General features: G+C 46.2%; 1 protein-coding gene across 1 annotated transcript in view; it reads right to left on the bottom strand.

The window, feature by feature from the left end:
- Gnf1 (germ line transcription factor 1) overlaps positions 1-27,629 on the bottom strand; it is a 315,450-nt gene that overhangs the window by 178,276 nt on the left and 109,545 nt on the right. Inside the window, exon 4 of the mRNA XM_068385704.1 lies at positions 11,989-12,756. Coding sequence (XP_068241805.1) covers positions 11,989-12,756 — 768 coding nt within the window. The remainder of the gene's footprint in view (positions 1-11,988; positions 12,757-27,629) is intronic.

Below are 27,629 nucleotides of genomic sequence, written 5' to 3'. Positions count from 1 at the left end.
GCGCTTGTGCGCTACTGCACGCGAACGCGCAGTTGAGCGCGCAGGGGAACCCTGACACGCAAGGGACTTACCCACACCGAAAGGGATCGGTGCCTGTCGGATGACAGGATGAGAAGGCGCCCAAAGCGCATCTGCAGCCAGGAACGGAGAAGGCAGGTCGGAAGGTCTGGCAGGCGAGGAGATCGCGAACGATCTGCGGAGAGGTCAAGGGACGATACTGCGACGGTCTGCTGCTGACGAGGAGGCTCCTCCTCAGGGGAAGGAGCAGGCGAGGAAGACCCGAAGAGGCGCCTCCTAACTCCCTTATAGGGAGAAGTAAGTCCTCTGCTGCGGAGAGGCCGACGGGCCTTACGGCGAATTCGACCTCGAGGAAGGGCGTCCAAGTCATCGGTCCTCCGAAGAGGAGTCTCTGTCACCGCGCTCCCCCGAGGGGGAAACCCGCCCGCAGGAGAGCCCGTGGGACTCCCTTTCCCCCTCGAAGGATGTTCGGAGGGGGGAGGAGAGCCTTCAGCAACATCCGCAACAGGAGCAGTATCAGGGGTATGACCAGACCCATCGGAAGGCCCTGCCAAGACAGTGTCGACAATATCCAAAGGGAGTACCTCTGGTATTACCGGCGACTGTTTGACCGCAGCCCCCAGCTGGATCAGGTCAAACAGGGCTTCCTTGGAGGGCGAGCCCTTAAGCCCCAAGGAAGCCCAAAGCTGAAACAAATCATTATTAGAGACAGTTTGGTCATATTCATTAAAATCCATAATATCCTCCCCCGGAGGAGAAGAGGGAGCTGCCTCGCCAAGGGAGGCAACGCCCTCTCCCGCCCCCCGAGGTCGGGAAACACCACTAGGGCCTGCGCTACCACTCGACGGTCTCTCACGAGAGACCAATCGAGTGGGAGCTTCGGGGGAGGTTCGGGCGGCGGAAGAGGAGTCCTTAGAGCCTTCCTTCTTCAAGGCTACCCTTGAAGGAGAACGGTCTCTCTTGGACTTCTTCTTACGCCGACGGCCGAACTTCTCCCACTGGGAGGCAGACCACTCCCTACACTCACTGCAAGTATTCTCTCTCTCACACTGTTGACCTCGGCACTGCGGGCAAAGGGTGTGAGGATCGGTGTCCTCCGCTGACATGAAGGTCCCACAAGGGCGGCCAGCGAGTCCAGGGCACTTGCGCATAGCGATGATAACGGTCGAGGCCAACTTCCAAACACACAGAAACTAGAAAAAGCAAACAACAAATTAAGGCTGTCAACAACGAGGACGAAGACAGAAACGTCTGTACATCGTCCGAGCCAAAAGTGAAGTGAGACAACTCACCAGTGTGTGGGGGGGGGGGAGGGTAGCAAGCTACCCCTTCCCTACCCCCTGCTAACTAGCGTGGGGGTAGTTAACCCTCGTTAAAAATCTAATGGCTCGTCATTTCAGCTACGCCGAAAGTAATACCCTATGTAAATAGCGCGGTTTGTATTTCGGTTACGGAACAAATATAATTATGGGGGAATGTTCATGAATTAAGATCTTAAGTTCTTCATATTCGACCCTTAAACCCTGACAATTCCATTGCAAAATGGAGGAGAAAACTATGGATTATTTCTGGAAGACATCTTGGATGAGGTCTTCCCATTAGCAGTTTTTAATCTGTTATTATTACCTGTAGGTTTCTTCAGAGATGGTCTTGATATGTTGGGTTTTACGTTTGTACTTTTCTTTGTGTCCTTCTGATCTATTTGTTGAGGCGGATGGTGGCCCTCAACTTCAATTTCTGATTTATTCAATTTATCTTCTAGTTCATTAGAAACATCAACAGACAAAACATCAAATTTATTTGATGTCATAACTTTAATGTTTCTATTGGAGGGGGGTGAGAGAGATGGAGGTCTCTCTCTCATTTACGATTAAAAGGTTGTGAGCTATATGGATTTTGCACCTTCCCCACTACAGGTTCACCAGGTAAATTTGTTTGAAGTGGAACCTCCATCAGATTAGGCAAGAACACGGCCTGAGAGAGGTTTGTACTATTGTTTAGAATGGGAGTAGATGGCTTTTGAATACCTTTCAGATTTTCAGGTATCTGTTTTGGTTTTTCTACAATTTCTGGACATAGATTTTCAATGGGACTTTCAACCTCTTTAACTACTTTCATGTTTCTTTATCTTAGAAGTGGGAATATGATTTTCGTCCGTGTGCTTTGGCAAGTTTTTCTTCAGAACCACTGAAAAAGGTTGCCCTGGTCTTATCTGTTTTTCAAGAGCTCTTTTACGAGCCTCTCTAAAAGTAACCCTTTCCATGGTCCTAATGGCCTGAATTTCTTTTTCAAAAATAAACTTAACACAGCTTATAGATGTAGCTTTACCACAGTGTATGCAATTTGGTTTTTCTATGCATACTCCATGACTACTTTGTCCACAGTTGGCACAAGCAGCTGGATTATTATTTAGTTTTTCTTTGCACTTCTGGCTTAAATGGCCATACATTTGGTAATGATAACATCGCAATGGTGAAGGGATATATGGTTTCACCTTTAAAGATAGCCAACCAGCTTTAATAACATTTGGTAATCTGCATTGATCAAATGTTATAATCAAAGTAGCAAGAGAAATATGTTGTTCTCCAACTCTCTTTCTCATTCTGACTACTTTTACTACTTCTTGACTCTTCAGTTCATCCTCAATTTCTTTTTCCTCTATGTCCAGCAATTCTAAAGCATATATCACACCTCTACTCTGGTTGAAAGTGGGGTGCGAAACGCATGTGACACTATGATAATCTAATGTTGTGAGTGTTTTCAATCTTTCGCCTAGAATTGGGGATAGTGTCTCTATCAAGAGACTTCCATTTCCCTGGGGAAGAATTTTTGGCTGCCCTCCACATATAGCAACTATTTCCCTGTTAGCTTCAAAAACATTTACACATTCATGTCTTCCATTTTCAAATTCCAAATTAAAAAATTTCTCATAATTCACTACTTCATAGTGACCAGATAATACTTCTACTTTTCTATATTTTTCTGGACAGTCATCATTTTTTCTCTCTCTTCTTCTCTAGTGTTTTCCTATCATTCTTCATATGACGCGAGCAAAGTTCTAATGCTACGATATTAGAACCCGAGTTGGAGCTTTCTGTACCGAGGTCCATGTTTGTATTTTCCAGGTCATCAACAGAGGGGTTGGTTTTTTTTGAAAGAGCGAGCCGGGTTATCCACCTCTTATCAGAGGATGTCAGTCCTCCTATCCCATGTGGCCCAACACGAGAAGAGGCTTCAGCGGGGACCAGTCCTCTATTAGAGAGGGGCTGCCTCTATTAGAGAGGGGCTGCCTCTCTTGAGGTGGGTGTACACTGGTCAGTGGGGGTGGTTAGCCCCTCCCACCAGCGACTCCAATGCCTGGTGTCACCCATTACCCACAAATATGGGTGACTTAAAACCGGATCCCTGGAGCCCGACTCTTAACAGACTTGGTCTGCACCCAATGAGGTCTGTCAGAGGGTGATGACGTCTAAATTGGTACAGGTTGAGATGGAATGCCGTCCATCCCACATTGTGCCAAATCTAAAGCAGCACCCAAAGTATAATCAAACAAGTTCAAGCCCAAAAGGAAGAAAAGGAAGAGATGGGAGAATAAAAGAAATAACCAAAAGGAAAAGAGAAAGTGCTGACCGATTTAGTTGGATCATCAGTTGGGCAGCGAGGTCCAGTGGGAAAGTAGTTCCCACTGTTCATTAGAGCCCAGCTGCTAATCTCTAAGCCCCCCATCCTCATCAAAGCTTCAGCATCTAGGGGGACAATGGATCCGGTACTTATGGCTAACATGAAAGCCTTCATGGAGGGGAATCAGCAATACCAGCTGATGATGTTCAAGTCCTTACGTGAAGAGATCCAGGCCTTGAAGAAGCAAGAGGAGCCAACAAGGAATAAGGTCTTGCCCTCCCAGTTACCTTATTGCATGCAACAAAATCCTTGGAGGTATGCTGGCCATGCCGTGCTCTCCGAGGGCATAAGACCCAGCCCGGGTAGGTTTCCTTTTTTTCTTTTTAAGAAAAATCATGGTTTTATTGCGGAAAAGGTGGTCTTTATGGAGGGAAAATGCATATTTTTTTTTTTACAATTTACTAGTTTCATATACTGTATATCTTATATTTTCTTATTGATTCTTTATCTTTACTATTTAAATTTAGTAATATTTCTATGATCTCAGTTTTGCTTATTTCAACTATCTACTTAAAATATTAAAAAAATTAAGAACAAAAATATAAAAATAAAATGACAGAAATGCTAGTCTCCTAGTAAGTAACAGATCCTTTCCAGAGACCGATTTCGAGTTCAGTCTGTACCAATGCTGCCGTCCTGTATTTAAAGGGTTAAGTCAGATCAGCACCAGGTATAAGTAGTGATTAAGAGTTCTTTAGCTTAGGCCTACTACGGAAAGTTTGGGAAACTGAAGTCCCAAGTTTCTGACAGCAACTTTTATTAAACAAATTTTTCCCAATTATTATTTATCGATCTAATAATGTAAGTCGCATGCAAGTATGAAATTTGGATTTTAGGTAACATGCTTGCTGTCTTGTAGTGTTCAGTAAGTATTCTGACATATAGCCTATAAACTACCATAAAATTATTTAATCTACTTTACTATACAATTACAAAGCACTAAAGTTAGTCGGCAACTTGTACAGTATAGTAATTGAGCAAGTTAGCCTTCAATGCCACTTTACCTTCATAAAACAAGATAAAAAATGTAAGATGATGTAACAGTAAAAAGGAGCCATAAAGCCAAATGCCTAATGTCCATAATAAAAATTGTCAAGCTTGAAATGCATTCCATGTCTAAGTTCTCCAACTTTTTTTTGCGAATCCAAGCAGAGATGGTGTTTTTCGTGATCCTCCTTATGACCTTCCCCATGCTGATGAAAAGTTGGGACACAGGGGTGAGCTGCTGTTATTCTTTTGAGGCAGTAACTCAAACTCCTTACTGGACATAGCAGTACTTGATTACGGTCCTTAGTTACAGAACGATGACTCGTTATCTGGAAGGAATCAAATCTAGGATCCGCTACCTCCGGATTTTGAGTCAACTACAAAAGGGATGAAGCTGAAGTTCACCTCTCCCCATCCCTTTGACTAGGCAATGTCATACGAGACCATGGAGTTCACTACCTCTTTTGGCCGAAGCCAAGGAGATTAGGAACACCGTATTCAACGTGATGTAGCGATCTGTTGCCAGGCATAATGGTTCGTAGGGAGGACCCTTCAGGGACCAAAGGACCTGAACAACATTCCATGGAGGAGATCTCACTTTGGACTAGGGACAGGTAAGTTCATAATTCCGTATGAGGAGAGAAAGTTCTAGCGAAGAGGATATATCTACTCAATTCAGCTTAAAGGCAAGACTCAAGGCTGAGCAGTAACCTTTATTACCGAAACCGAGAGGAGCATTTCCTCCCGCAGATGTACAAAGAACTCTACTATTGCTGGGATAGTGGCATCAAGGGGAGAGATACCCCTTCCACAACACCAACCACAGAAGACATTCCATTTTGCCTGGTAGACTGAGCTAGGATCTTTGCAGGTGTCCAGCCACCCTTCTCACAACTTGTTGATAAAATCCTCTGTGAGTGAGGAGGTGCTGGATAGTCTCCAAGCGTGAAGTCGTAGCAAAGCTACGGCTTTGTGGAAGATGTTGGCACATGGTTGTCTCAGTAGATCGTGTTGCGGAGGGACCTCTCTTGGAAGCTCCGTCAGAAGTTGCAAAAGGTCTGGGAACCATTCTTTGTGATGTCATAGCGGAGATATGAGGGTCATTAGAGAAGCTTTGAGAGTCATTGAGAGATTGACCTAAGTTCTGGTCTTGTTGAGTACTCTTCTCATCAGACAGAACAGGGGAAAGGCTTAAACTTCAATGTTGTCCCACCATTGTTGGAATACATCTTGACAGAGAGCCTTAGGGTCTGGGACTGGGGAGCAGTACAACAGGAGCCTGAAGTTCAGGGACGTTGCAAACAGATCCACTGTCAGGGAACCCCACAAAGTCAGGACTTTGTTGGCTACTTGATGATTTAAAGACCACTCTGAGCCCACTATCTGAGTCGTTCTGCTCAGGTTGTCCGCAAGCACATTCCTTTTGCCGGGAATACAGCAAGCTGTTAGGGTCACCGAGTTGTCTGGTGTTGCCCATCTCAGTATCTCTACTGCCAGATGGTATAGGAACAGAAAAAAAGTACCACATTGTTTATTAATGTAAGCCACTACTGTCGTGTTCTCGCTCATCACCACCGAGTGGACTGCAAAGAACTGCTGGAACTGTTGGAAGGGCCAAGAAGGCAGTCTTCATCTCTAGGGGATCCATATGTTGGTGCTTTTCGGACTCTGACTATAGGCCTGAGGTCGAGTGGTGCAGCATGTACGGCCTCTATCCTTCTTTAGATGCATCTGAGAAGAGTATCAAATCAGGGGGGGAGGGAATGGGAAGCTTGACTACCTTTAGCAGATTCTTGACTGCCACCCACTATTCGAGGTCTGTCCATTCCTTTGGTCCCATGGGGATCAGAATGTCCGGGGAATCGAAGGCCTGATTCCAGATGGACTTTAGTCGCCATTGGAGGGATCGTATCCTGAGGTGGTTGTTGGGAACTAGACGGGCCAAGGATGATAGGTACCCGAGGAGACATAACCCCCTTTGGACTGGGAGTTCTTCTCGTCTGAGTTATGGTCTTGCTACCTTCCTCAGCCTCACTACCCTGTCGTCTGGTGGGAAGGCTTGTGGCTAATATCATTCCTAGGTATACCAGTCATTGAGAGGGAAGCAGTGATGACTTCTTGATGTTTACCATGATCCCCTGAGCTTGGCAAAGCCCCAGCAGTTTGTTTCAATGCTGAAGAAGGGTTGCCACCAAGTCTGCTAGAATCAGCCAGTCGTCCAGATAACATACGATAGATGCCGATTATGTGAACCCAAGACGACAGTAGGGCGAACACTCTTGGGAAGACCTCGGGTGCTGTGGAAAGACTTAAGCACGGTACCTTAAACTGGTATTTCTTGTTGTCGAGAATGATTCTCAGATACTTCCTTGAAGACAGATGGGTTACAATCTGGAAGTATGCGTCCTTTGGATCCAGTGTGCATATGAAGTCCTTTGGTTCTGCCGTCTTCAAGCTGAACGGAGTTTGTTTGACAAACTTGTTTAGACCTTAGAGGTTAATATCTGGTCTCTGGCCTCCAGACACCTTTTACACATGAAAGAATCGACTGACGAAGCCTGGGGAGTTGTTGAAGCCTGGGGAATTGTCGAGGACCTCTTGGAGAGCCCCCTTCTCCTTTGCAGGTCCCTTCACATAGGAGCTCGATGGAACTATGTTTTGGTCATTGGAGGGAGATTGAATGAACGGGACGCAATACTCTGAACAAATTACGGAGACTGTCCAGGGTTCACCCTGATCTGCATCCACCTCTACCAGCAAAGATGCAGGCATCCCCCTCACTGGTGGACAAGTGAGGGGATTGCCTATTCTAGCTGATGCAGCCTCGGCCAGGCCCATAGGATTTTTCCCTCCACGGGAGGACTTGGGGCCTTTCCTGTCATTGGTAAGAAACAGCTTCATAGACACCTTCGATGATGATGCTGTAGTTTTACTCATCGTCGGCTTCTGCTGCTTGGTCTGCGGATGAGTAGGTGGTCAAGAGGGCCTGGATATTAAGGCCCTATGGAAGAGGGAGTCCTGGTTGGAATTCCTCCATCTTTCCGTAGCTCACTCTATGTCTTACAGCTCAACCAGAGAGGAACCCTCCAGAGAGGAGTTCCAAAGTTTCATAATCTCACTCTGTGGGACTTGGCGATGGAACCTCTTCACTGTCGAGTCTCTCTGTCTTAGGATGGTGTTTGCCCACAAGTTTACATCTTTGTGGGCAAGGAACCCGATGGCTTGAGTCCCAGACAGTAGAAAGGTCTAAATTGCCTTCCTGGAGCTTTCACTGAACAAGTCCTCGGTCCACAACAGGTTTCCCATAGATCCAAACCAGAGCTCTAGCCACAAAGTAGCCTGCATGCCATACTTCGCCACCTTCTCCTGACTGAGGATCTCAGATGCAGAAAATGAAACTTGCAGCCCAGAAAGTCTCTCTTCAGAGATTCCCTTCGTTAATTCTTTCAAGGAATAGTGTAGAGGATGAGCCGGAAGAGGCTCATCAAGGACCTCGTAGTAATTCCTCTGCTGGGCACTCAGTGGTGGGAGGAGTTTAGAGGATGAGCCTGCCAAGAGCGAGTCACAATAGCCGGTGATCAGATCGGATGTGATTGCAATTCAATTAAAACCAGAAAAGTAAATATATTATAAAAGTTAAATAGCATTCAGAAGACCTGCTTCTGAAATAAACAAAAAAATACCACTAGCATTGTACGACACATCAGGTCCAAGGATCTTGGCAAGGATGAAACTGCCATCATCACCTCGAGCCTCAAACAGATATCTATTTCTTTCTGTGCTCCAGGTGGGGCATTCAATCAACAAATGCCTCACTGTCAAGGGTATCAAACAGTCGTTGCAATATGGTTGGTGTTGGCCAACCAGCAGAAACTTGTGTCATCCGAATGTAGAGTATTCTCCCACTTTCGGGGCATCCTGCTATACCTCCAAGGGGATATAACATTCGCAATTTCTCTTATCTTATTTTCAGTTCAACTATCCCAATGCTGTTGCCAATTACTATAGATATAATTCTTAATTGCCAGTAAAAAATCTTTACAGATAAGGGATACCTTTTGGTAGCAACTCGGCTGCAGCATTCTTTGCCAGTGAATCTGCCTCTTCAATTCCACTCACACCTACGTGTGCCGGAACCCAGGAAAAAAAACTGTTATACCTTAAAAGCCACTCTAAAATCTTTAAAACTATAAAGTTACTGAAATTGAAACATTCTAAATCTTGATGGACACTTTTTGCATCACTAAAAATGGTAAAATTGCCCTCCTCTTTTAACGCTATGCCATATAGTTCAGCAGTAAATATTTAAGATATTGGAGGAAGTGCACCTCTACAGATAAGAGAATTACTATATACTCCAAATCCTATGCTAGCATCAGATTCGGAGCCATCGGTATATATAAAAGTTGATTCCCTATGTTCTTCAACATGTTCTATGAAGAGACCTAGCTTCTAATTCAGTCATGTTCTTTTTAACACCAATAAAATATTTACAAAATGATATCTCTGGTAATTTCCACGGAGGGGTTGATGATATCTTTTAGTGGTAGGATGGCTATGGCACCAGCCACCCGTTCAGATACTATCGATAGAGATTATGGGGTCCTTTGACTGGACAGACAGTACTACATTGGATCCTTCTCTCTGGTTGCAGTTCATTTTTCCTTTGCCTACACACACCGAATAGTTTGGCCTATTCTTTCCATATTCCCCTATGTCCTCAAACACCTGACAACACATCACCCAAGGTGTTAACTACTGCACTGTAATTATTCAGTGGCCACTTTCCTGTTGGTAAGGGTAGAAGAGACTCTTTAGCTTTAGTAAGCAGCTCTTCTAAGTGGACACTTCAAAATCAAACCATTGTTCTCTAGTCTTGGGTAGGACCATAGCCTCTGTAGTCTTGGCTTAGAGTTCTCTTGCTTGAGGGTACACCTGGGCACGCTATTCTATCTTATTTCTCAAAATCGACTTACGACGCATCTCTCGGTCCCTATCTCTGTCATAAGTTGACGATTACCTGTAATAGGAACATCTGCGAACTTATCAGGCGGCTCCTTGAAACCCTCTGAAAAGGGTATAGGCCTGCCGCTGGAGGTGGTAGAAGCTGGAGGCGGAGGCGAAAGTGTTGGTACCACACTTGCATGCTGTTCCGACACATCTGCTCGTGAACTGCTTGCGGATATCATCGATTAGCCTGCAAAATCGCGAGTTTCGCACGTCAATGGGGGCGATTTACAAGCAGAAGTGCTCATACTAGGAGCATTACTAGAAGAGGAAGGTCTAACGCCTTCCTTCTGCCGCAAACCTGCGTCTGACAAAGTCGGCAGAGAAGGTCTCTGCGTGGGGACAACCCTGAACATTAGAGAATACATCACAGAGGGACTCGTTTCCAAACATCGCATAAGCAAATGTCTTGCTAATACTACCCAGGCAGTGAATGACACTAGGGGTTTAGCCGGACGCCTGTCTGAGGGATGGTCAGTCTCATGATCAAGTTCAGTCCGAGGTCGTTTAAGTGAAGGTCGGATTGAGGGGCTACGCCTACCTTTAGATGAGGAACATCTAGACCTTGATCGTGAACACACAGTTCGCGATCGTGAACGAGAGCGTCTAGCTCTCGTTCGAGAACAGCGCAAGCGTCGTAACTGCCTAGCTCGTGAACGGGAGCGTCGTCCTCGTGAGCACTGTTCTCGTGATTTACATCAAGGAGATCTAGAACACGAGGGTCTGGACCTAGGTATAGACTGAGCATGTGATCATGCAGAGCGGGATCATAAGATTTCTCCTCTTGAAGAGGAACGCCTGCGAGGAGAGCGTTGAGATCAGAGGTCTCGTGAGCGTGAAGCTCTAGAGCATGGACACCTTCCAGAGGAAGAGCGTTCGGATCGTGATGACCTACGATCCATCTGATCTTCTGATTGTCGCAAATGGCGATCAGGGTTAGAGTTTCCAGAGGGGCGAGGCAATGGCAATGCTCGTCCATTCGCAATGCTGGTGGTAAGAATGCTGGTCCCTAGAAGATCAACACCTGCAACCGGCAGGTTCCTGTAGGAATAAACGAAAGGTTACAGGATGATGAGGTCCCAGGATGGCAAGTGGAGTCATTGTCAACAGGAGGCCTTTGGAGAGGCAAACGCGAGCGATCACCTCGTCCGCATGTGGAAGGTCCAGGAGAAGGCAACAGACGTACTTTGCACAATTCTAGAGTGCGAGATGTTGACAACTCTGGAAAAGGGTCCTTCCTAGCAGCGCGCTGAAGGAGACACATATATTCTTCCTTTGAAGGGGGTCCTGAAATCCCCAAGGTTGGCCACACCTGCAGAACATCTGAAAGGGAGAAATGCTCCCCGGCAGCTGGAAGTGAAGTTGCTCCTCTCTAGGGGAAGTAACAACCCCCCAGAATCCTGGGGTTGCCAAGGAGTTAGTTGGTCTGGGCTTCCTCTCAATCGTCCCTCGGAAGAGCGCAAGCGAGGAGGAGCTTTTGAAAGAGATTTGGAGGTGCGACAAGGACGAGCTTTCCTCGCCCCTGAGGGAGAAATATCTCACTTGGCATTCTTCTTTCTGCACCATCCAAATTTCTCCCAATGGGAGGCAAGCCATTCCTTATACTTAGCGCACAGCGAACCCTGCTCGCAGCGATGCCCTCTGCACGAAGAACACAAAGAGGGGGGGGGTCGGTCTCCAACGATGACATAAAAGTACTGCACACGGTACCCTTGTGCCCTGGACAGGTTCGCATAAAGGCGATCGTAGAGAAAACAAGCATACCTGAAAGGAAAAAGAAGATAAAAAAGTCCAATGACAGTCTAGGGAGAGAGAGGACACGTCCGATCTCGACCGAGCCAAAAGAAAAAGTGATGTACCTCACAGCTCTGAGAGTATATATAGAAGTGGCTGGGTAACCCCCCCGCCACCCCTAGCCTACCGGTTCAAGCGGTTAGGCATGGTCGACACTTTAAGTCTAAACGCTACCTTCCGGATTCGCTGAAAGATAATCCAAATAAATAACGGAAGGTTTGTTAGTAAGTGGAAAACTTATGGGTAAATGTTGATAAAGCAAGCTTCTCGAGAACAAGCAATATGAACATTAGAGGAAGTTCATAAAAGTAATCTACACTTGAACTGTTTATGCATAGAAACATGTCAGACATCTAACAACACATCAGGTAAAAAAAAAATAACAAAAGCAAGCAGCAAAAAACATCACTTACAATATCTAAAAACACTGAAACTAAGAAAAATCAGACGACTCAGGAGCCACTACAAACTTTAGACAAACTGCAAAGAAATATACTATACCTCTGGAATAATCTTGCTTCCAGGATTACTTGGGCCTGATCTCTGCAGAAACTTTAAATAAGATGCTCTGGCATTCTTCTTTTTTTCCTCTGCCACGGGTGTAGTTTCTATGTCTGACATTATTTCTTTCTTTATTGGAGAAACCCTTTCCTGCTTTTCTTTTTTGGGAGATTTTTCCTTGCCATTTTCATTACTCTCTTTTGCAGGAGTTGCATCATTTTTTTCATCCTTCTTTTCCTTCTTGCTAGAGTCATGGAGCTCCCTTTTGGGTGTTTTTACCTCTTCCTGTTTCACTAATCCCTCAAATTTTTGTTTTTTATGAACGTTATCATTTTTATCGGGCGTCCTCTTAATTTTACCGTCTCCATCATTACTATCGCTATGCTTTCTTTTCTTTTCATGACTGTAGCTTCCTTCTTTTCGATGGTCATGTTTCTTTTCCTTATGAGGAGTAACTTCTTGGTTTCTTTCTTCTCTCTCTCCACCATGCTTGTCTTTCTTCTCAATTTTATTTGCCATTGATGAAAGCTTAGTAGAAAGACTATTTTTGTTAGACTTTTCCTTAGGTGGGCTATTTTCATTTGGTTTAGGTTTTTCCTCATTATGTGAAATTGATTTAGCTTCATGTTTTGTTTTCTTTGGTGTGATTTCCTTAAATTTATCTTTTTGTTTATGAAGAGAATCTTTTTCCTTCTTCCTCGTTTCTTCTAATTCTTTAAGTGTCTTTTTAAAGTCCTCATCACTATGAACATCATCCTCATCAATTTCCTGAAAAAAAAAAAATAGAAAAAATAAATCTTCCTCTTTCAAATGTACTGCTTATTTAGTATACCGTACAAAACTTAACCTAGGAAAACCACTATCCGAAAACCATACAAAGAAAGATTGGCATTTTGTTTCTTTGTACAAAAACTAGAAAATCAATAAAAAGATATTTCTTCTTGAAAAGCTAATGTACACTAGATAAAATTTAATCATATTGTTATGGTATGAAATCAACATCATGACAACCGTTGATACGAAGAGACACCCTTCCTTATCACTGCCCCTATTGTCAAACATTTCATTACTGTAGCTGGTAAGACAGTTCTGCTATAACATATCCAAATGATTGTTAACTCTTTTGCTACAATAACGTCTGCCTGCGTCAAAACAGGCTAAGTACTACACACGTCAATGTACTAGTTACGTCATTCACAAATATAAACCATATGGAAACTAAAATCACTTGTTTATCCTACTAAAGAGTACAGCACATGGTCATATATCACACTTAGGATATTTCACTAAAAGAGTTCCTCCCCTCCTTGATATTAGTCTCTCTCCCTTCTTTCTTCAGCCAACAAATGAAGACTTTAGGATTCTAACCGTTTTTCTCGATTATGTAAGTCAATTCCCTAAGTACTTCAACATGTTCCATATAAAAGAGACCTAGCTTCTAATTCTGTCATGTTCTTTTTAACAACCATAAAATATTTACAAAAAGATATCAATGGTAATTTCCCCGGAGGGGTTGATGATATCTTAAATGGGAGCACCTTACTTTTAATGATGTCAACACTGTTTAATAAATTCTTTCACCCTAAAGCCATATGGTTGAGGAGATTTTGGGTGCAACTCAAAGTATGTTGAGTGCCTTACAAGGCTTGCAGTCTGAAAGGCTAAACATAGGTGAAGTTCTAAATGCTCCTGTGGACAATCTAATATCAGCATGATGTATTGAATCTAATATCTTTAAATGGTTTGGGGTGGCTGAGGAGTATATTTCACACCCATATCTAAGTTTGAAAAAATTAAGGCCTTGTATAATTTTAAAATAGTTTTGCAGTCTGCCCCCATGATGTATGGGACAATACCTTTAAAAGATTCTGAGCCACAAGACATTTAGCTTTTAATGCCTTTAAGTGAGGAACCCGTGTAAGTCTACAATCAAAAACCATTCCTATAAATTAAGCTTCACCTACACATGGGATCCGTTGATCATTCATGTATATGAATGGATACGACAGAAATGGACAATAGTAGTTTTGCTTGTCAAAATCTTAAACCCATTAATATCAGCGCACTGAATAATTTTGTCAATTGGAAGTTGTAGTTTTCTCTCTACCATTGCCATTCTAGCTCCAGCAAATGATATGGAGAGATCATCTACAAATAGTGTTGAAAGAATGTCTCAAGGAATGACAAAGGATATCCCATTAATGGCTGGTGCAAATAGGATTACATTTAGCACACTACCCTGAGGAACTCCCTTCTTCCTGATATTTCCTTTCAGATTGAGCTTTCCCCAGTCTCACTTGAAAAAATCTATGTGAAATAAAGGATTGAATAGTTGAGCCACTGAGGTGTAGACGTGTTTTGCGTGGAGCTCTGTTCAACACTCGCCCTGAGTGGTGTTTTTGCTTTTGTTTCTCTCTTAGAATATCCTTGAAAAGATATTAGTTATTCTTATGGAGAAACTTAAGTGAGAAGAAACAGTACACTATGTCTGTCCCTAACTATTTCTGCCTCATATGTGAAACAATGGAGGGAGACCAGAAAAAAAGGATAGGATGTGATTGCAATAAATTCTATCACAAAAAATGTGTGTATATAGTGGCTGGACATCACTGATAATAAACGAAAGAACCTAGATTGGTTATGCCCACACTGCGTAGGTGTAGCCAGACAAGCCAATTCATATATATCAAATTTGAAGGAAAATGTGAATATAAGAGAAGAGGCCCTGAGCGAACAAGATGCGAGAATCACTGAATTGGAAAACAAACTTGCAGACCTTAGCGCACATGCAGCAAATTCCACCAAGACTACTGACCTCACTGAGAAAGTTTATAATCCATACATGGAATCAATTAAGGTAACACTTCAATCATTGACGGACCCAAAATGACAAATTCGAAGATAATTTGTATTTTTTCTAACCATACAAACCTTAGCTATTTACACAGGGTTTACCTTTTAGCGCAGCTGAAATGGCGAGCCATTAGAATTTAACGAGGGTGTATTACCCCCGCGCTAGTTAGCGGGGGGGGTAGGGGAGTGGTAGCTAGCTACCCCTCCCCTCCCTCACACACAGATGAATGCTCACTTTCACTTAGAGGTAGGACTTGTCTTGGGGGACAGGGCTGGCGGGCAAATGTGTGTAAATAGCTAAGGTTTGTATGGTTAGGAAAAATACAAATTATCTTCGAATTTGTCATTTGTTCCGTAACCGAAATACAAACCACGCTATTTACACAGGGTGACTTACCCCTTAGGTAGGGTGGAAAGTCCCCAGCCATACTGGCTTTGGCTTTACCCGGGGACTCAGAATCCGAGTGAGTAGCACTCGATAAAAGGAGTCCCTGCACCTCACAAGTTCCTTGCTTCGCAAGGAACCATGTGGCCTACGTAAGCTTGTGTGTGAAGGAAGAAGTGTGACCCGTCCTAGGCAGTTGACCTGGAGTTCCCGAAGGAACTCTGGGTTAGGACGTTCCCAATACCACCTCGTCAGGGTATGGGGGACGCGACAGTATTGACTCAATACACGGAACACAAGGAAGCATGGTTTACCTGCAGAGGTTCGAGGTCAGCTATGCAGAGACCAGGATGCTGCTTCCCCGTAGAGGGGATGATGAAGAAAGAAGAAAGGGCCAGACATACTTCTTTCGTTCATGCAGACTAAAACCTGATAACAATGCCCTCAACCTTCTGCTACCTGTCCAAAAAGGAGCCCGAGGTTAGACCAGCTGTTGTGTAGCCACCACAGAGCGATAGAAAACGTATCGAGACTCCTGTGGGTCACGCCCTGCAGGAAGCGGGCTGCGAAGGTCATTAGACGCTTCCAGACTCCAGCTTGTAGCACCTGCGTCACAGAGTAGTATTACTCGAAGGCGAGGGACGTTGCGATGTATCCAACATCGTGCTGTAGGGCGACGTGACGGGGGAGGGTCTGGAGACAGGCCGAGATGAATGTCCTTGAGTCCGGGCTGAAGAGGTATACTGGTGACTCTCCCCCATGTCCTCCTTGTGCTCCCAAATCGGCTGCAACTGAGGACAAACTGCAGCTGTTCCCAAAGCTAACCTCTCGATTCCTTTACTGGCAAGAAAGAGAAGGTCTTGGGACATCAGATACAGAATGGAGACTCGAAATCTTGAATGAATCGGACCGAAAGGCCGGGACCCCCAGATTCTGAGTCTAGCCAACAACTCAGGAGTGTGCCTGAATGTTGCCTTCCCCTCTTCCTTAGAAGGGGGGAGTCGTAAGAGACCAAGAAGATTGCTTACACACTGGCCGTGGCCAGAGTGAGCAGGAGACCCAAGGCGGAATACAATCCTAGGCCTGTCGTAAAGGGTCTTGAGAAGATCTCTTAAAGGACTAAAAGTCCGAGCCATGCTCCAAGTTGGAGGTCTTCCTCCGACTAGGGCAGGGACGATCGTAGCTTCGCATGAGCGAGGATAGATCCAGCGGGCAGGAAAAAGTTATTCCTTTAAGCCTGAAGGTCAGGGAAAGGCTGAGCGACAGGCTTCATTGCCGAGAGCGGAAAGGAGTTTCCTCCCGCCGAAAGGCAATAAGACCGTTATTGCTGGAGAAGAGGCCTCAAGGGAAGAGGTATATCTCCCACGGCACCAACCACCTTAGACTCTTCACTTTGCCTGGGAGACCCCTGTGGATGACTATCGCAGATGACGCGACCTCCGTACCGCGACTGTAGCGGGTTGTCTCTTCTTGAGGAGGAGGCGTAGTGTCTCCAGGCATGAAGCCGAAGCGACGCCCCGGTTCGGGAGAGATGTCGCAGTGTGGTTGCTTGAGTAGTCTGCGCCGTGGGAGAAGCTCTCCCGGGAGTTCCATCAGGGGAAGCAGAGGGTCCAGAAACCGTTCTGCGCATAGTCGCAGTGGAGCTCTCCCATTGAAAGGTTGACAGACAACCTGGTCTTGTTGAGACCCATTGTCCACAGACAAAAGGGAGGGAAGACGCAGGCGTCGAAGTTGTCCCACCATCACCGGAATGCATCTTGCAGAGTTTCGGGATCTGAGACTGGGGGGAAGAATAGCGGAAGCTTGAGGTTCCAAGCTGTCGCGATCAGGTCCCCCAGACCAGTATTTGCTGGTTACCCAAGGTCAAAGACCCCCAGGTACACTCTCTCTATGAGGCTCTGCTCGGATAGTCTGAGAGAACATTCCCCTGCCTGGAATGAGAGAGCCGATGGTGGTATTGAGAGAATCTCAATCATCCCGGTATCTCTACTGCAAGATGTGAAGGTGTGAAAATGCGTCCCCTGCTGGTTAGAATACGCCAGAATCATGAAGTCGACGCACACGGGGCGACTCGGCAGGAGCAGTAGGATCTGTAGAGGGGCCAGACTAAGGCCCCTAAGCCTGCCTGAATGATGGAGAGGTATCCTTCAGGTCTTGACCATAGGCCTGGACCGGAACATGGCCCCCCCCCCCCTCCTTTCCTTTGACGAGTCCGAGAACAGCATCAAGAATGTGGGGAAAGGACGAGAATATCCACTACCATCAAGAGGCTCCATATGTCAACACCCATTGCAGGTCTAATAGTTCCGCTGGTCCCATAGGAGCCAGGAAGTCCGGTTAAACATTGCCTGAAGCCACCGGAACTTGGATCGCCCCACATGGACCTTATCCTAAGGCGACCGTTCGGACTATAGACGGGTCAATGAGGAAAGGAGAACTAGGAAACGTTCCAAGGTAGGGCTGAAAGCTCTGCTTGACTGAGAACAGGTACTGCGACTCTCCTCAGTCTTGCCACAGTCAACCGAAAGGAAGGCTCGGAGGATGTGGTAACAGAATCTGGCGTCCCCAGGTGGTCACCCATCCAAGTACCGACGTTGCTTAACCTCGCTGGACGGACAAGAAGCGGGGTTTCCAACGTGGTAAGGCCGTTGACTCAATATCATGGCCAGATACTCCAGATGTTGAGGCAGAGGAAGAGAAGGCTCCAAGCAAAATACCAAGAGCCCACACTCGTGGTAAGCATCCGGAAGCTTGTCGCGGCGCTGAAGAAGGTCGAACCCGAGCCTACCGGAGTTGACCAGCCCTCCAAACAGCAGAGGAGGCGGAAGCCTGCACCTGAGCGGCCAAGAGGAAGGCAGGGAGAGTTCTCTGGGGGAAACAAACCTGCTATGCCACGGCGGGATAGCCACACTGCATCATAAGCAGGAATACTTGCCGTCTAGGCTGAATTCGACGAGCACCCTGAAAGATGGAAGGAATGGAAACTGAAAGTACCCGTCCTTCCGATCCAGGGTTTAAGGCGTCCTGTCGCCTCGTTACCAGTCTGATCGATTCTGCTGGTCTACGCTGGCCGAAGTTTGTTCGACAAACTTGATCAGGGCTGAGAGGTCGACTAAGGACATCCCCTCTCAGATCCTTTCTTACAAGAAAGGATCGACTGAGGAGGCCGGGGGTGAAGCCGTCGATGATCCTAAGGAAGACCTTCGCCTAAGGTATGGATCATTCTGCCCAACCGGGCAACTCTGCTGACGCTATGGCATAGAGGTTCAGAGACACTGAATTCGCTGACAGAGACGGCAGGCGCGATATCCTTGGCTGATCACAGAGATTGTGCGGGAATGGGCATCGGGAAGCTGTCATTCGGATGAGTAACCTTAAGCATCCTCCCAGAGAAAAACCTGCAATCCTAGAGTTCGTGAACTCCTTTTAGGACTATGCCCCCCCGGGGGAGTCTCCCGTGCCATCTGTTCCTGACAGGAGGAAACTGCAATTGGACACCTTGTCCCAGTTGTCGTAGCCGATAACTTAGGCCGACGTGGTTGAAAGAAAAGGGCGCTGGAGCCCTGCAGAGTCTGGAAGAAAGCGCCTTGGAGGATTGAAAACGGAAGTCGATTTCCTCCGCACTGCCGCTGTCTAAGTCTCTGTCCTTGGGCACAAACAAACTCTTCTCAAGGATGGAAGGGTGTCTGAGGTCGTCGACCTCCACAGATGAGACACCCGAAGGAAGCCCTCAGTCAGAGCGTCCAGATGGTACAACATCGAGCTTGTCCGCAAGTTAGATACTTAACGACGAAAGGCCAAGGTGCCTGAGCTCGAGAGGAGGAAAGTACCCATGATCTTCCTGTAGCTTCCTTGAACCAAACCTCGGGCCGTAACCGAGGAGGGAAAGAACCTGGTAAGCTCCCAGAGGAAGGGGTAAGCAGTCACCCCTTGTCCGATGGAGAAATCTCGAACGGAAAGCCCCCCCGCCAAAAATCCTTCCAGGGAATGACGGGGAAGGGCTAATCAGGTTCAGGAAAGAGGAGTGTTGCTCAGATCTCCCTTAAGTTTCTCTTATTCTTGCAAGTGCCAAGCTCTGCGTTTACGGGGTGAGGCCGTGTTCTGGAAATACGCTCCAGAAGAACTCGCCAGGCCGGCCATGCTGCGACAACCCCATTGGGAATCGTGGTCGCAATCGCCCTGGAGCTCGCGCGACGGTAATTCAAAGATTTTTCGCGTGGGCGAACGTGGAAGCGCCCATGAGCGGTAACGCAAACGAAGGTGAGCGAAGGAGCGTAGAAGGAGGGCGAGCGTGGTAGGAAGGGCGAGAGCTGGTGGTAGGAAGGGCGAGAGCTGGTGGTCGGCGAGCGATAACCCATAGACGAGCAATGGATACTGCAAGAAATAAGCCGACGTTTGTGCGAAGAAACACTGTAGGTTCGCGCGACGGAACACCATCCGTCCGCGTGATGGAAAACCGTTGGTTCGCGCGTGGGCGAACAGTGGAGAGCATGGGCGCGGACGCGCATGGGCGCGGACGCGCATGAGCGTAGACGTGCAGGCACGTGGGCGTGTGGGCGCGCAGGCGAATGGTCGCGCGGGCGCACAGGCGAGCGGTCGCGCGGGCGAGCGGTCGCGCGGGCGAGCGGGTCGCGCGGGCGAGCGGGCGCGCAGGCGAGCGGTCGCGCGGGCGCGCAGGCGAGCGGTCGTGAGGGTGGGCAGGATGATGAGCGCGAGTCCAAGGCGGCGAACGCAAGCGTTAGCGCGATGGCGAGGAAACGCGCTGCCGCGTGGGCGAGGAAGACCGCTGGCGATATGGATCAACAAGCGATCGGTGGTGAGCTGGTGAGCGTTAACGCGCAGGTTGGCGATGGCGCGTTGTGTTATGCCGCCGCGATGGTCGAGCAGCATGCGTAGGTGAGCGATCGTGCGTTGGCGAGCAATATGCGAAGGTGAGCGATCGCGAGCAGCATGTGCAGGAGGGCGATCGCGCGATGGTGATCAGCATGCGCAGATGGGCGGTCGCGCGATGGCGAGCAGCCTCTGCAGGTGGGCGATCGCGCGATGGCTATCAGCATGAGCAGGGTCGCGCGATGGCGATCAGCATCCGCAGGTGTGCGGTCGTGCGATGGCGATCAGCATCCGCAGTTGAGGGTCGCGCGATGGCGATCAGCATCCGCAGTTGAGGGTCGCGCGATGGCGATCAGCATCCGCAGTTGAGGGTCGCGCGATGGCGATCAGCATCCGCAGTTGAGGGTCGCGCGATGGCGATCAGCATCCGCAGTTGAGGGTCGCGCGATGGCGATCAGCATCCGCAGTTGAGGGTCGCGCGATGGCGATCAGCATCCGCAGTTGAGGGTCGCGCGATGGCGATCAGCATCCGCAGTTGAGGGTCGCGCGATGGCGATCAGCATCCGCAGTTGAGGGTCGCGCGATGGCGATCAGCATCCGCAGTTGAGGGTCGCGCGATGGCGATCAGCATCCGCAGTTGAGGGTCGCGCGATGGCGATCAGCATCCGCAGTTGAGAGCATGCGCAGGTGAGCTAGTAGCTGGCGAACCATGTTCCTTCAGAAGAGTTGGAGAACGTTGGCGTGCCGGCTGTAACACACGTGGGCGAACCGGAGATCGCCGAGAGACAGGTGATCGCTGGTGAGCTGATGATCGCTGGTGAGCTGATGATCGCTGGCGAGCTGATGATCGCTGGCGAGCTGATGATCGCTGACGAGCTGATGATCGCTGACGAGCAGAAGGCTACGGGTGGAAGCCTGCGTATAGAAGAAGAGTCCTTGACCCCGACCTGAACCGTGAACGTCGGCGCACAGGGCGCGTAACAGGAACCAACAGGAACAGCAGGGATGATCATCATGAAAGCGCTGACGAACAGGAGAGCGCTGATGAGCAGAAGAGCGCCTGTGCGTTAACACTGAGCAGGAGCAGGAGAGAACACAGCAGAAGGGCGCGCAGGGAAACCCTGACACGCAAGGGAAGAACCCCCGTGGGAGGCAACCCTTTGCCCCGAAGGGATCGTTGTCCGCAGGGAGACTGATGTCCGTTGGAAGACCGCTGTCCGTCGGGAAGACCGTTGTCTGTCGGGAAGACCGTTGCCTGTCGGAAGACGAGATCGGACTGCTGTCCATTTGCACCAAGGCGGAAGAGCGAGAAAAAGGAGTTGTAGGCTGCAAACGGAGATTCAAAAAGGCGCCTCAAGCACCCTTAAAGGGAGATGAGAGGCCCCTACGACGAGGCGGACGGTGGGCCTTACGGCGAGGGAGGCCAACAGCAACAGAAGAAACCTCCGAAGAGGAGTCTCTATGAGTGTACTCTCTCGCGAACGAAAGAGGAACACTTCGTAGAAGAGACTGGTCAGCCAGTGACCTAAAAGGAGCAATCCTCCGAAGAGGAGCTACTGCAGTTGCCCAGCCCCTTGAGCGAAACTGCAGGTGAGACCGCTCAGCACCAAGAGCATAGTCCCACGAAAAAAAGGCAAGAGGAGAACCCTCCATAAGGGGAAAAACTCAAGCCTGGACAGGAAAAACTTCCCTCGGAAGGAAAGTTACCTGCCCAAGGAGGCAAGCCTCCTGAGAGTTCTAAAATGAACTGGAGAGCTGTCCGTCGTCACGGGAGTACTTCCAGTAGAAGGAGACACGCCCCTGACGAAAACACAAGGGGGGAAGCAGCAACAGCCGAATCCCCAGGACTCAACAAGACAGCTCACACCGTTGCCATATTACAGAAACGAACTAGATCGGTAACTATAAAAAAATTAAACAAAAAAACATTAGTACACATTCATTCCCCCGGGAAGGCTCCGAAGAGGAATCCCGAGGGAAAGGAAACAAGAATTACACAACAGGCACGTGCCCTCACAACCACTTACACTCACGGAAGGAGAGCTGTAACCAAAACAGAATTATAACAATTATAATTATGTAACTATGTAATTATGTAATTTAAAAATGAATGAACACTAAAGAAAGAACGAAAACCCCGAAAGGAATCGTTCTACAAAGCTGAAAGATCAACAAATACAATTAGATTCATAAACTAATTGAGACAAACGTACGGCGTAGCAACCCCCCCACACGGAAAGGAAGCTACAAGGGCGTAGTAACACGTAGTAAAAGGGTGAATGACCTCAAGAGAGAGAGAGAGAGAGAAAGACATAAGTCAAACTCGATCGCCACCCATAACGCCGTGGCGGCCAACTACCGAGGACACCACGTGGATAAGTACACTACACACACAAATCTGAAAAGGAAACTTACTGATTTCTATACTCAAATATGTATACAAACATGAAAACATGTTTACATATATACTGAGTAAATGAAAAGTAAGCGATTAAGTAAAGACAAAACAAACAATGGCTACCAAGAGAGGACCAAGACAGAGACGTCTGTCACAGTCCGAGCCAAAAGTGAAAGTGAGCATTCATCTGTGTGTGAGGGAGGGGAGGGGTAGCTAGCTACCACTCCCCTACCCCCGCGCTAACTAGCGCGGGGGTAATACACCCTCGTTAAATTCTAATGGCTCGCCATTTCAGCTGCGCTAAAAGGTAAACCCTGTGTAAATAGCGTGGTTTGTATTTTGGTTACGGAACAAACCAGAAAAAACAACATATGCTGACAAAGTTAAGGGAAAAAAAATCTATTGGTAATTAAATCAACAAATACAACAACTAAAATTACTGAAAGAAAAAAACGAGGTTGAACAGGCACAAAGACATTCCTATACTTAACACGAGGTCAACCTCAAATGGAAATGTTGTTGTAAACTTTGCAAACAAAATGATCAGAGAAGAGGCTGCAAACAAAATTCTGACATTGGTTGCCGACGCTGAAACGAGAAAAATTGGAAAACTAAAACCAAAAATAATGTCATGCAATGTGTACAACGATGATGTAATAAATGGTTTGATTGATTGATTTATGAAATTTATGGCCCAAAGCCAAACGCCGGAGCTGCAAGGCCATTCAGCGCATATATATCTTTTAGAATGGAATATAAGTACATAAATAAAAGTAAAATATAATTAAATTAAATCTATACAACAGGTTAAAATTTAAAACCATAATAAAATTTAAAATCACAATAAAACCCTAGATCTATAACTCATAAAAAATACCAACTTCTTTTAAAAACTGTACAACCTGCTCCACTGAAGCACTCTCACCTAAAATCTACCCAAGGGACATATTGATTAAACGATTTTTCCTACGTTGATATCTAAAAACAGTACAGGACACTACAACATGTCCAACAGTACAGGACACTACAACATGTCCAACAGTATAGGACACTACAACATGTTCAACGGTTATATCTACTTGTCAAGCAGAGCAGCAAGGAGCCTCCCTATCCGCCCCACCTGCCATCAGATACCTATGAGTATAGTGTGTGTGCCCTATACGTAAACATGTTAAAACAATGCTAGATCTTCTGTCCACCTTTAAATGCGACCATGGTTTGACAGAAGGCCTAATTGATTTTAATCTAAAATTATTATTTAAATTAGATCAGTGGGCCTACCACTGGTCTCTACAATAAAACCTAATACTACTTTTAAATTCTGATACTGGGACACCTATGCTGGAAATGTGATTAAGCCTAGTTGCAACCTTAGCTGCAACATCGGCTCGCTCATTTCCTGCAATTCCAACATGGGACGGAACCCAGCAAAACTTAATCGTAAAATGCTTTCTATTTACTAAAATATAAAGCCAATCCTGAATCTCTTGCACCAAATGATAGCAAGAAACTAAACTTCTTAATGCTAATAAAACACTCAATGAGTCGGTAAAAATGGTAAAAATTGTATTAGAAAAATTATTATAAAAAAATTAATTTCAAAGCAGTCAAAACTGCCAACAGTTCTGCCGTTAACATAGAAGAACTTGACGGAAACCTCTTTCTAATTATATTTTCAGTTGTCACTACAGAGCAACCCCCACCATCAGAACTCTTGGAACCATCTGTATAAATGTGATAAGCATCATCATGCTCGAAGGCATGAGATAGGAAACTAGCCCTTAACTGTTCATCTAATCTGTTCCTTTTACTATCTATAACCGGACAAATCTCAATCTTAGGCCAATTCCAAGGAGGATACTTTGAAGGGGTGATTTCAGCCACTGCAAGGGTGTGGAGGAATGATTTTTGTTTTATTTCTATTTATTTTTTTTTGAGAGAGAGAGAGAGAGAGAGAGAGAGAGAGAGAGAGAGAGAGAGAGAGAGAGAGAGAGAGAGAGAGAGAGAGAGAGAGAGAGAGAGAGAGAGAGAGAGAGAGAGAGAGAGTGTGTGTGTGTGTCAGATGGGTTTAGTGTATTGATTGTTGGTATAAATCAGATTGTTTGTTTATGTTTTTAGTTAGGTTATGACAGTGGTGAATGTCATGGGTGAATGGCTTTTTGATTTGAGTGCAGCTAGAGGCAGTTGTGTGAATGCTGGATTATTATCATCATTATATTATTTTAATCAGCGTGGAAGTGTTGATTTATTTTTTGATTAAATACAGTTTTGTTTGTACTTGCTTGTTGTGACTGTGAATGATAGGAACAGTTTATTATTTATCTTTGATTATAGTGCGAAAGTTTAGTTAGCTAGGAGTATTTGTAAGTGGTTTTCTTTTTTCATTTTTGCAGGCCATAATTCCTCCTTTGGAGAGATTTTGTTTACGTGGAATTGATTGTTGACGACCTGGCAAATAATAAGAAAGTTGATACTGCTACTCTGATTTAGATAATTGTTGATGACCCAGACCGAATGAAATTTCGATTGTGGCAAATTGCCACCCAGTGATCTGTTGACCACAAAGCTGTGGTAGTGGGCTGCAAAAGACAGTTGGCAGTGTGTGGACGACTGTGTTGGTGTCTATAAAACGGATTTTGAACATAGTGAAAAATCTACTTTTTGGGTGAGATAGCCATGTCGTCCTGATGGAAGATTCCTTTAGGTAGCTTTCTAAGGGATATTTGCTACAGTGATACTCCCCAAGAATTAACTGTAGGTCTCCAGAATTCTAAATCTTGGCGCGAGTATCCTTAATATATCTTTAAGGATATCGCATAATATCAGGGGACGTATTTTTTGATACGACACATAGCAATCTTCACCCCGAATAGATTTAACTCTTTGAGGGGGAAGAGTGGAGAACGAAAGGGGAGCCGTTATAAAGGTACCAGGTGTACCCCCTCCCTGCACTACTACGGCCCATCATTCCTTTCAACTGTACCATTTAAGCTAAGTGCGCTCCCACGTATCTCTCGGTATTGTTACGATTTATTGGATTATTATCATGCTATCCCCAGCATCTTCATCCTCTGGAAAGTTGAGTATCTGATCTTTCCTGTGTATAAGTTATAGCTCCCTTCTCACAGTTGAATTTGTATAATTCAAGTGTGTTAAGTGGAGCGCAGCCAACTCCGGAGGCGGCCATTTTGAGATTGCTGTCGCACCTCATAAATGCAGATTATTTAGTTAGTAGTGTGACGCTCCCGGTATTTAGCTAGTTAGGCAAATTATACTAGTGAAGATTGCATACATATACTTCCTCTTCTGATATGTAATGTTACTTTCGTATACGACGGGACCCCGGTGGTATCAATCGTAGCCGCAGTCCCCACACGAGTTAGGCTAGCCTAACCCGTTCTGTATAAGTTAGTAACGTAAATACCATTGTTTAACCTCTTGTATCGTTTCTACTCATTCGGTAGGGGATATACTGTATATCCTCTAGAATTTATTGGTATAATTCGATACATTTCTCTTTTAGAGAAGAGTCTAAACCCTTTCTCACCCATGAGCGCCGCCATCCCAAGCGGCAACCCTATCTTTCGTCATCACCACCGAGTAGTTAACTCCGGCTTGACCTAGATAGTTTTACCGTCGATCTTCTTTGCCGCTGAGTATCCTGGCTTCCAAGTATGACGGTAACCCAGGGTGTATTATCTTGCTGCCGACAATGTCTCTGACAAGGGAATCGCGATCCCTCTGCCGCCCACGACTTTGTCAGCATGGGAAGCTATGCTTCCTTAGTTTACAACCGAAAGTAGGCGGCATACCTGCCGCCGCCTCTCTCCCCTGTAGACTGTAAGACATGTCTTATAGCCGACAATGTCGCCAACAGGGGAATTCTTATTCCTCTGCCGACCACGATGGCGTCAGCACAGGTTTACAGCCGAAAATAGACGGTATGCTTGCTGCCGCCTTTCTCCCCTGCAAACTACTGCAAACTATAAGACCCTTTTCCTTCCCCCCTCTGTCCTTGAGTGTTGGCCTACCCGACACAACAGTCTTTTGCCCGGTATTCTACAATCATCCCAGCTTGCCGGGTTGACTAAGTTGCCGGCCGGGATCCTACCAGCGGCGGTTAGGTTGCTGCCTCGGCCGACTCCCCCTATGTCCTTCCTTCACCGGAAGCGAATGCCCCAGGGGGAAAGACTGAGCCGGCCCTGACGGCTGCCGGTGGGAAACCCATTACAGTATACTGTTGAGAATTCTTCAGTCCTCTCTTGGACTGCCATCCACAGACCTCGCAACCGGCAGTACAGCCGGCGGCAAAAGTTGTGACTGGATGGAGGCTAGAATCGGATGCATTCCTCCCCTTCCATTAGAACTCTCATTCTGGAAAGGAGACAGTAGGCGGCAGTAGCCCTTCTACACTTCCAATTATTGTGCTAAACCATAATAATAGGAAATCCTCCTTTCCATTCTTTCTCTCTCTCTATCAGTTAGTGCCACCAGGCACTAACCTAATCCCAGTAGTATACCGGTAAATCTACAGTATACAACAATACAGTAGCCAGTATAACTACAGTATATAACAATACAGTAGTTAGAAAACTATAGTATAATACAGAAGTTGGTAAAACTACAGTATACAACAATACAGTAGTACAAGTATTTCTAACATATTCTGCGTATCCTTTCACAGTCAATTGTTGGGACCGTATATGTTGAGGTGAAGTATTCCCTCAATACCCTGATAAATCCTTTGATTATCGGGATATTTATAAATCACCGTTCAGTATTAATATTCTACAGGTGGAGGAGTTTGAGTAAATATTCACTGACTCCGGCTCTTCGTACAGGAGTTATTCCACTCTGTATTTTCCCTTATAAGGAAATTAAATATCAATATTGACGGGGTCACAGCAATTGCCTGGGAGAGGAAACACAGATATGTGTCTTTCCTATTTCCTTTCTGGCTTACTATCCTAAGCTATTAATATAATAGTAAGCATTACTATTTGATAAGTATGCAACTGAATACTCATTTCACCTTTTCTTTCTTTACAGGAGGAGCCAATGGTGAAGTGTGCAGTCATGTTCTGCAACCACATGAGCAAGGACTTTAGTGGGCAAATGATGTGTAGGTCTCATGCCCCCTGCTGCATGGTATCTGGATCCCTGAGGTACTGGGAC

The sequence above is a fragment of the Palaemon carinicauda genome, chromosome 1, assembly GCF_036898095.1.
Source record: "Palaemon carinicauda isolate YSFRI2023 chromosome 1, ASM3689809v2, whole genome shotgun sequence".
In the NCBI taxonomy this organism is placed as follows: Eukaryota; Metazoa; Arthropoda; class Malacostraca; order Decapoda; family Palaemonidae; genus Palaemon; species Palaemon carinicauda.
Note: the sequence above shows the minus strand (reverse complement) of the source record. Positions and strands in the feature narration are given on the sequence as shown.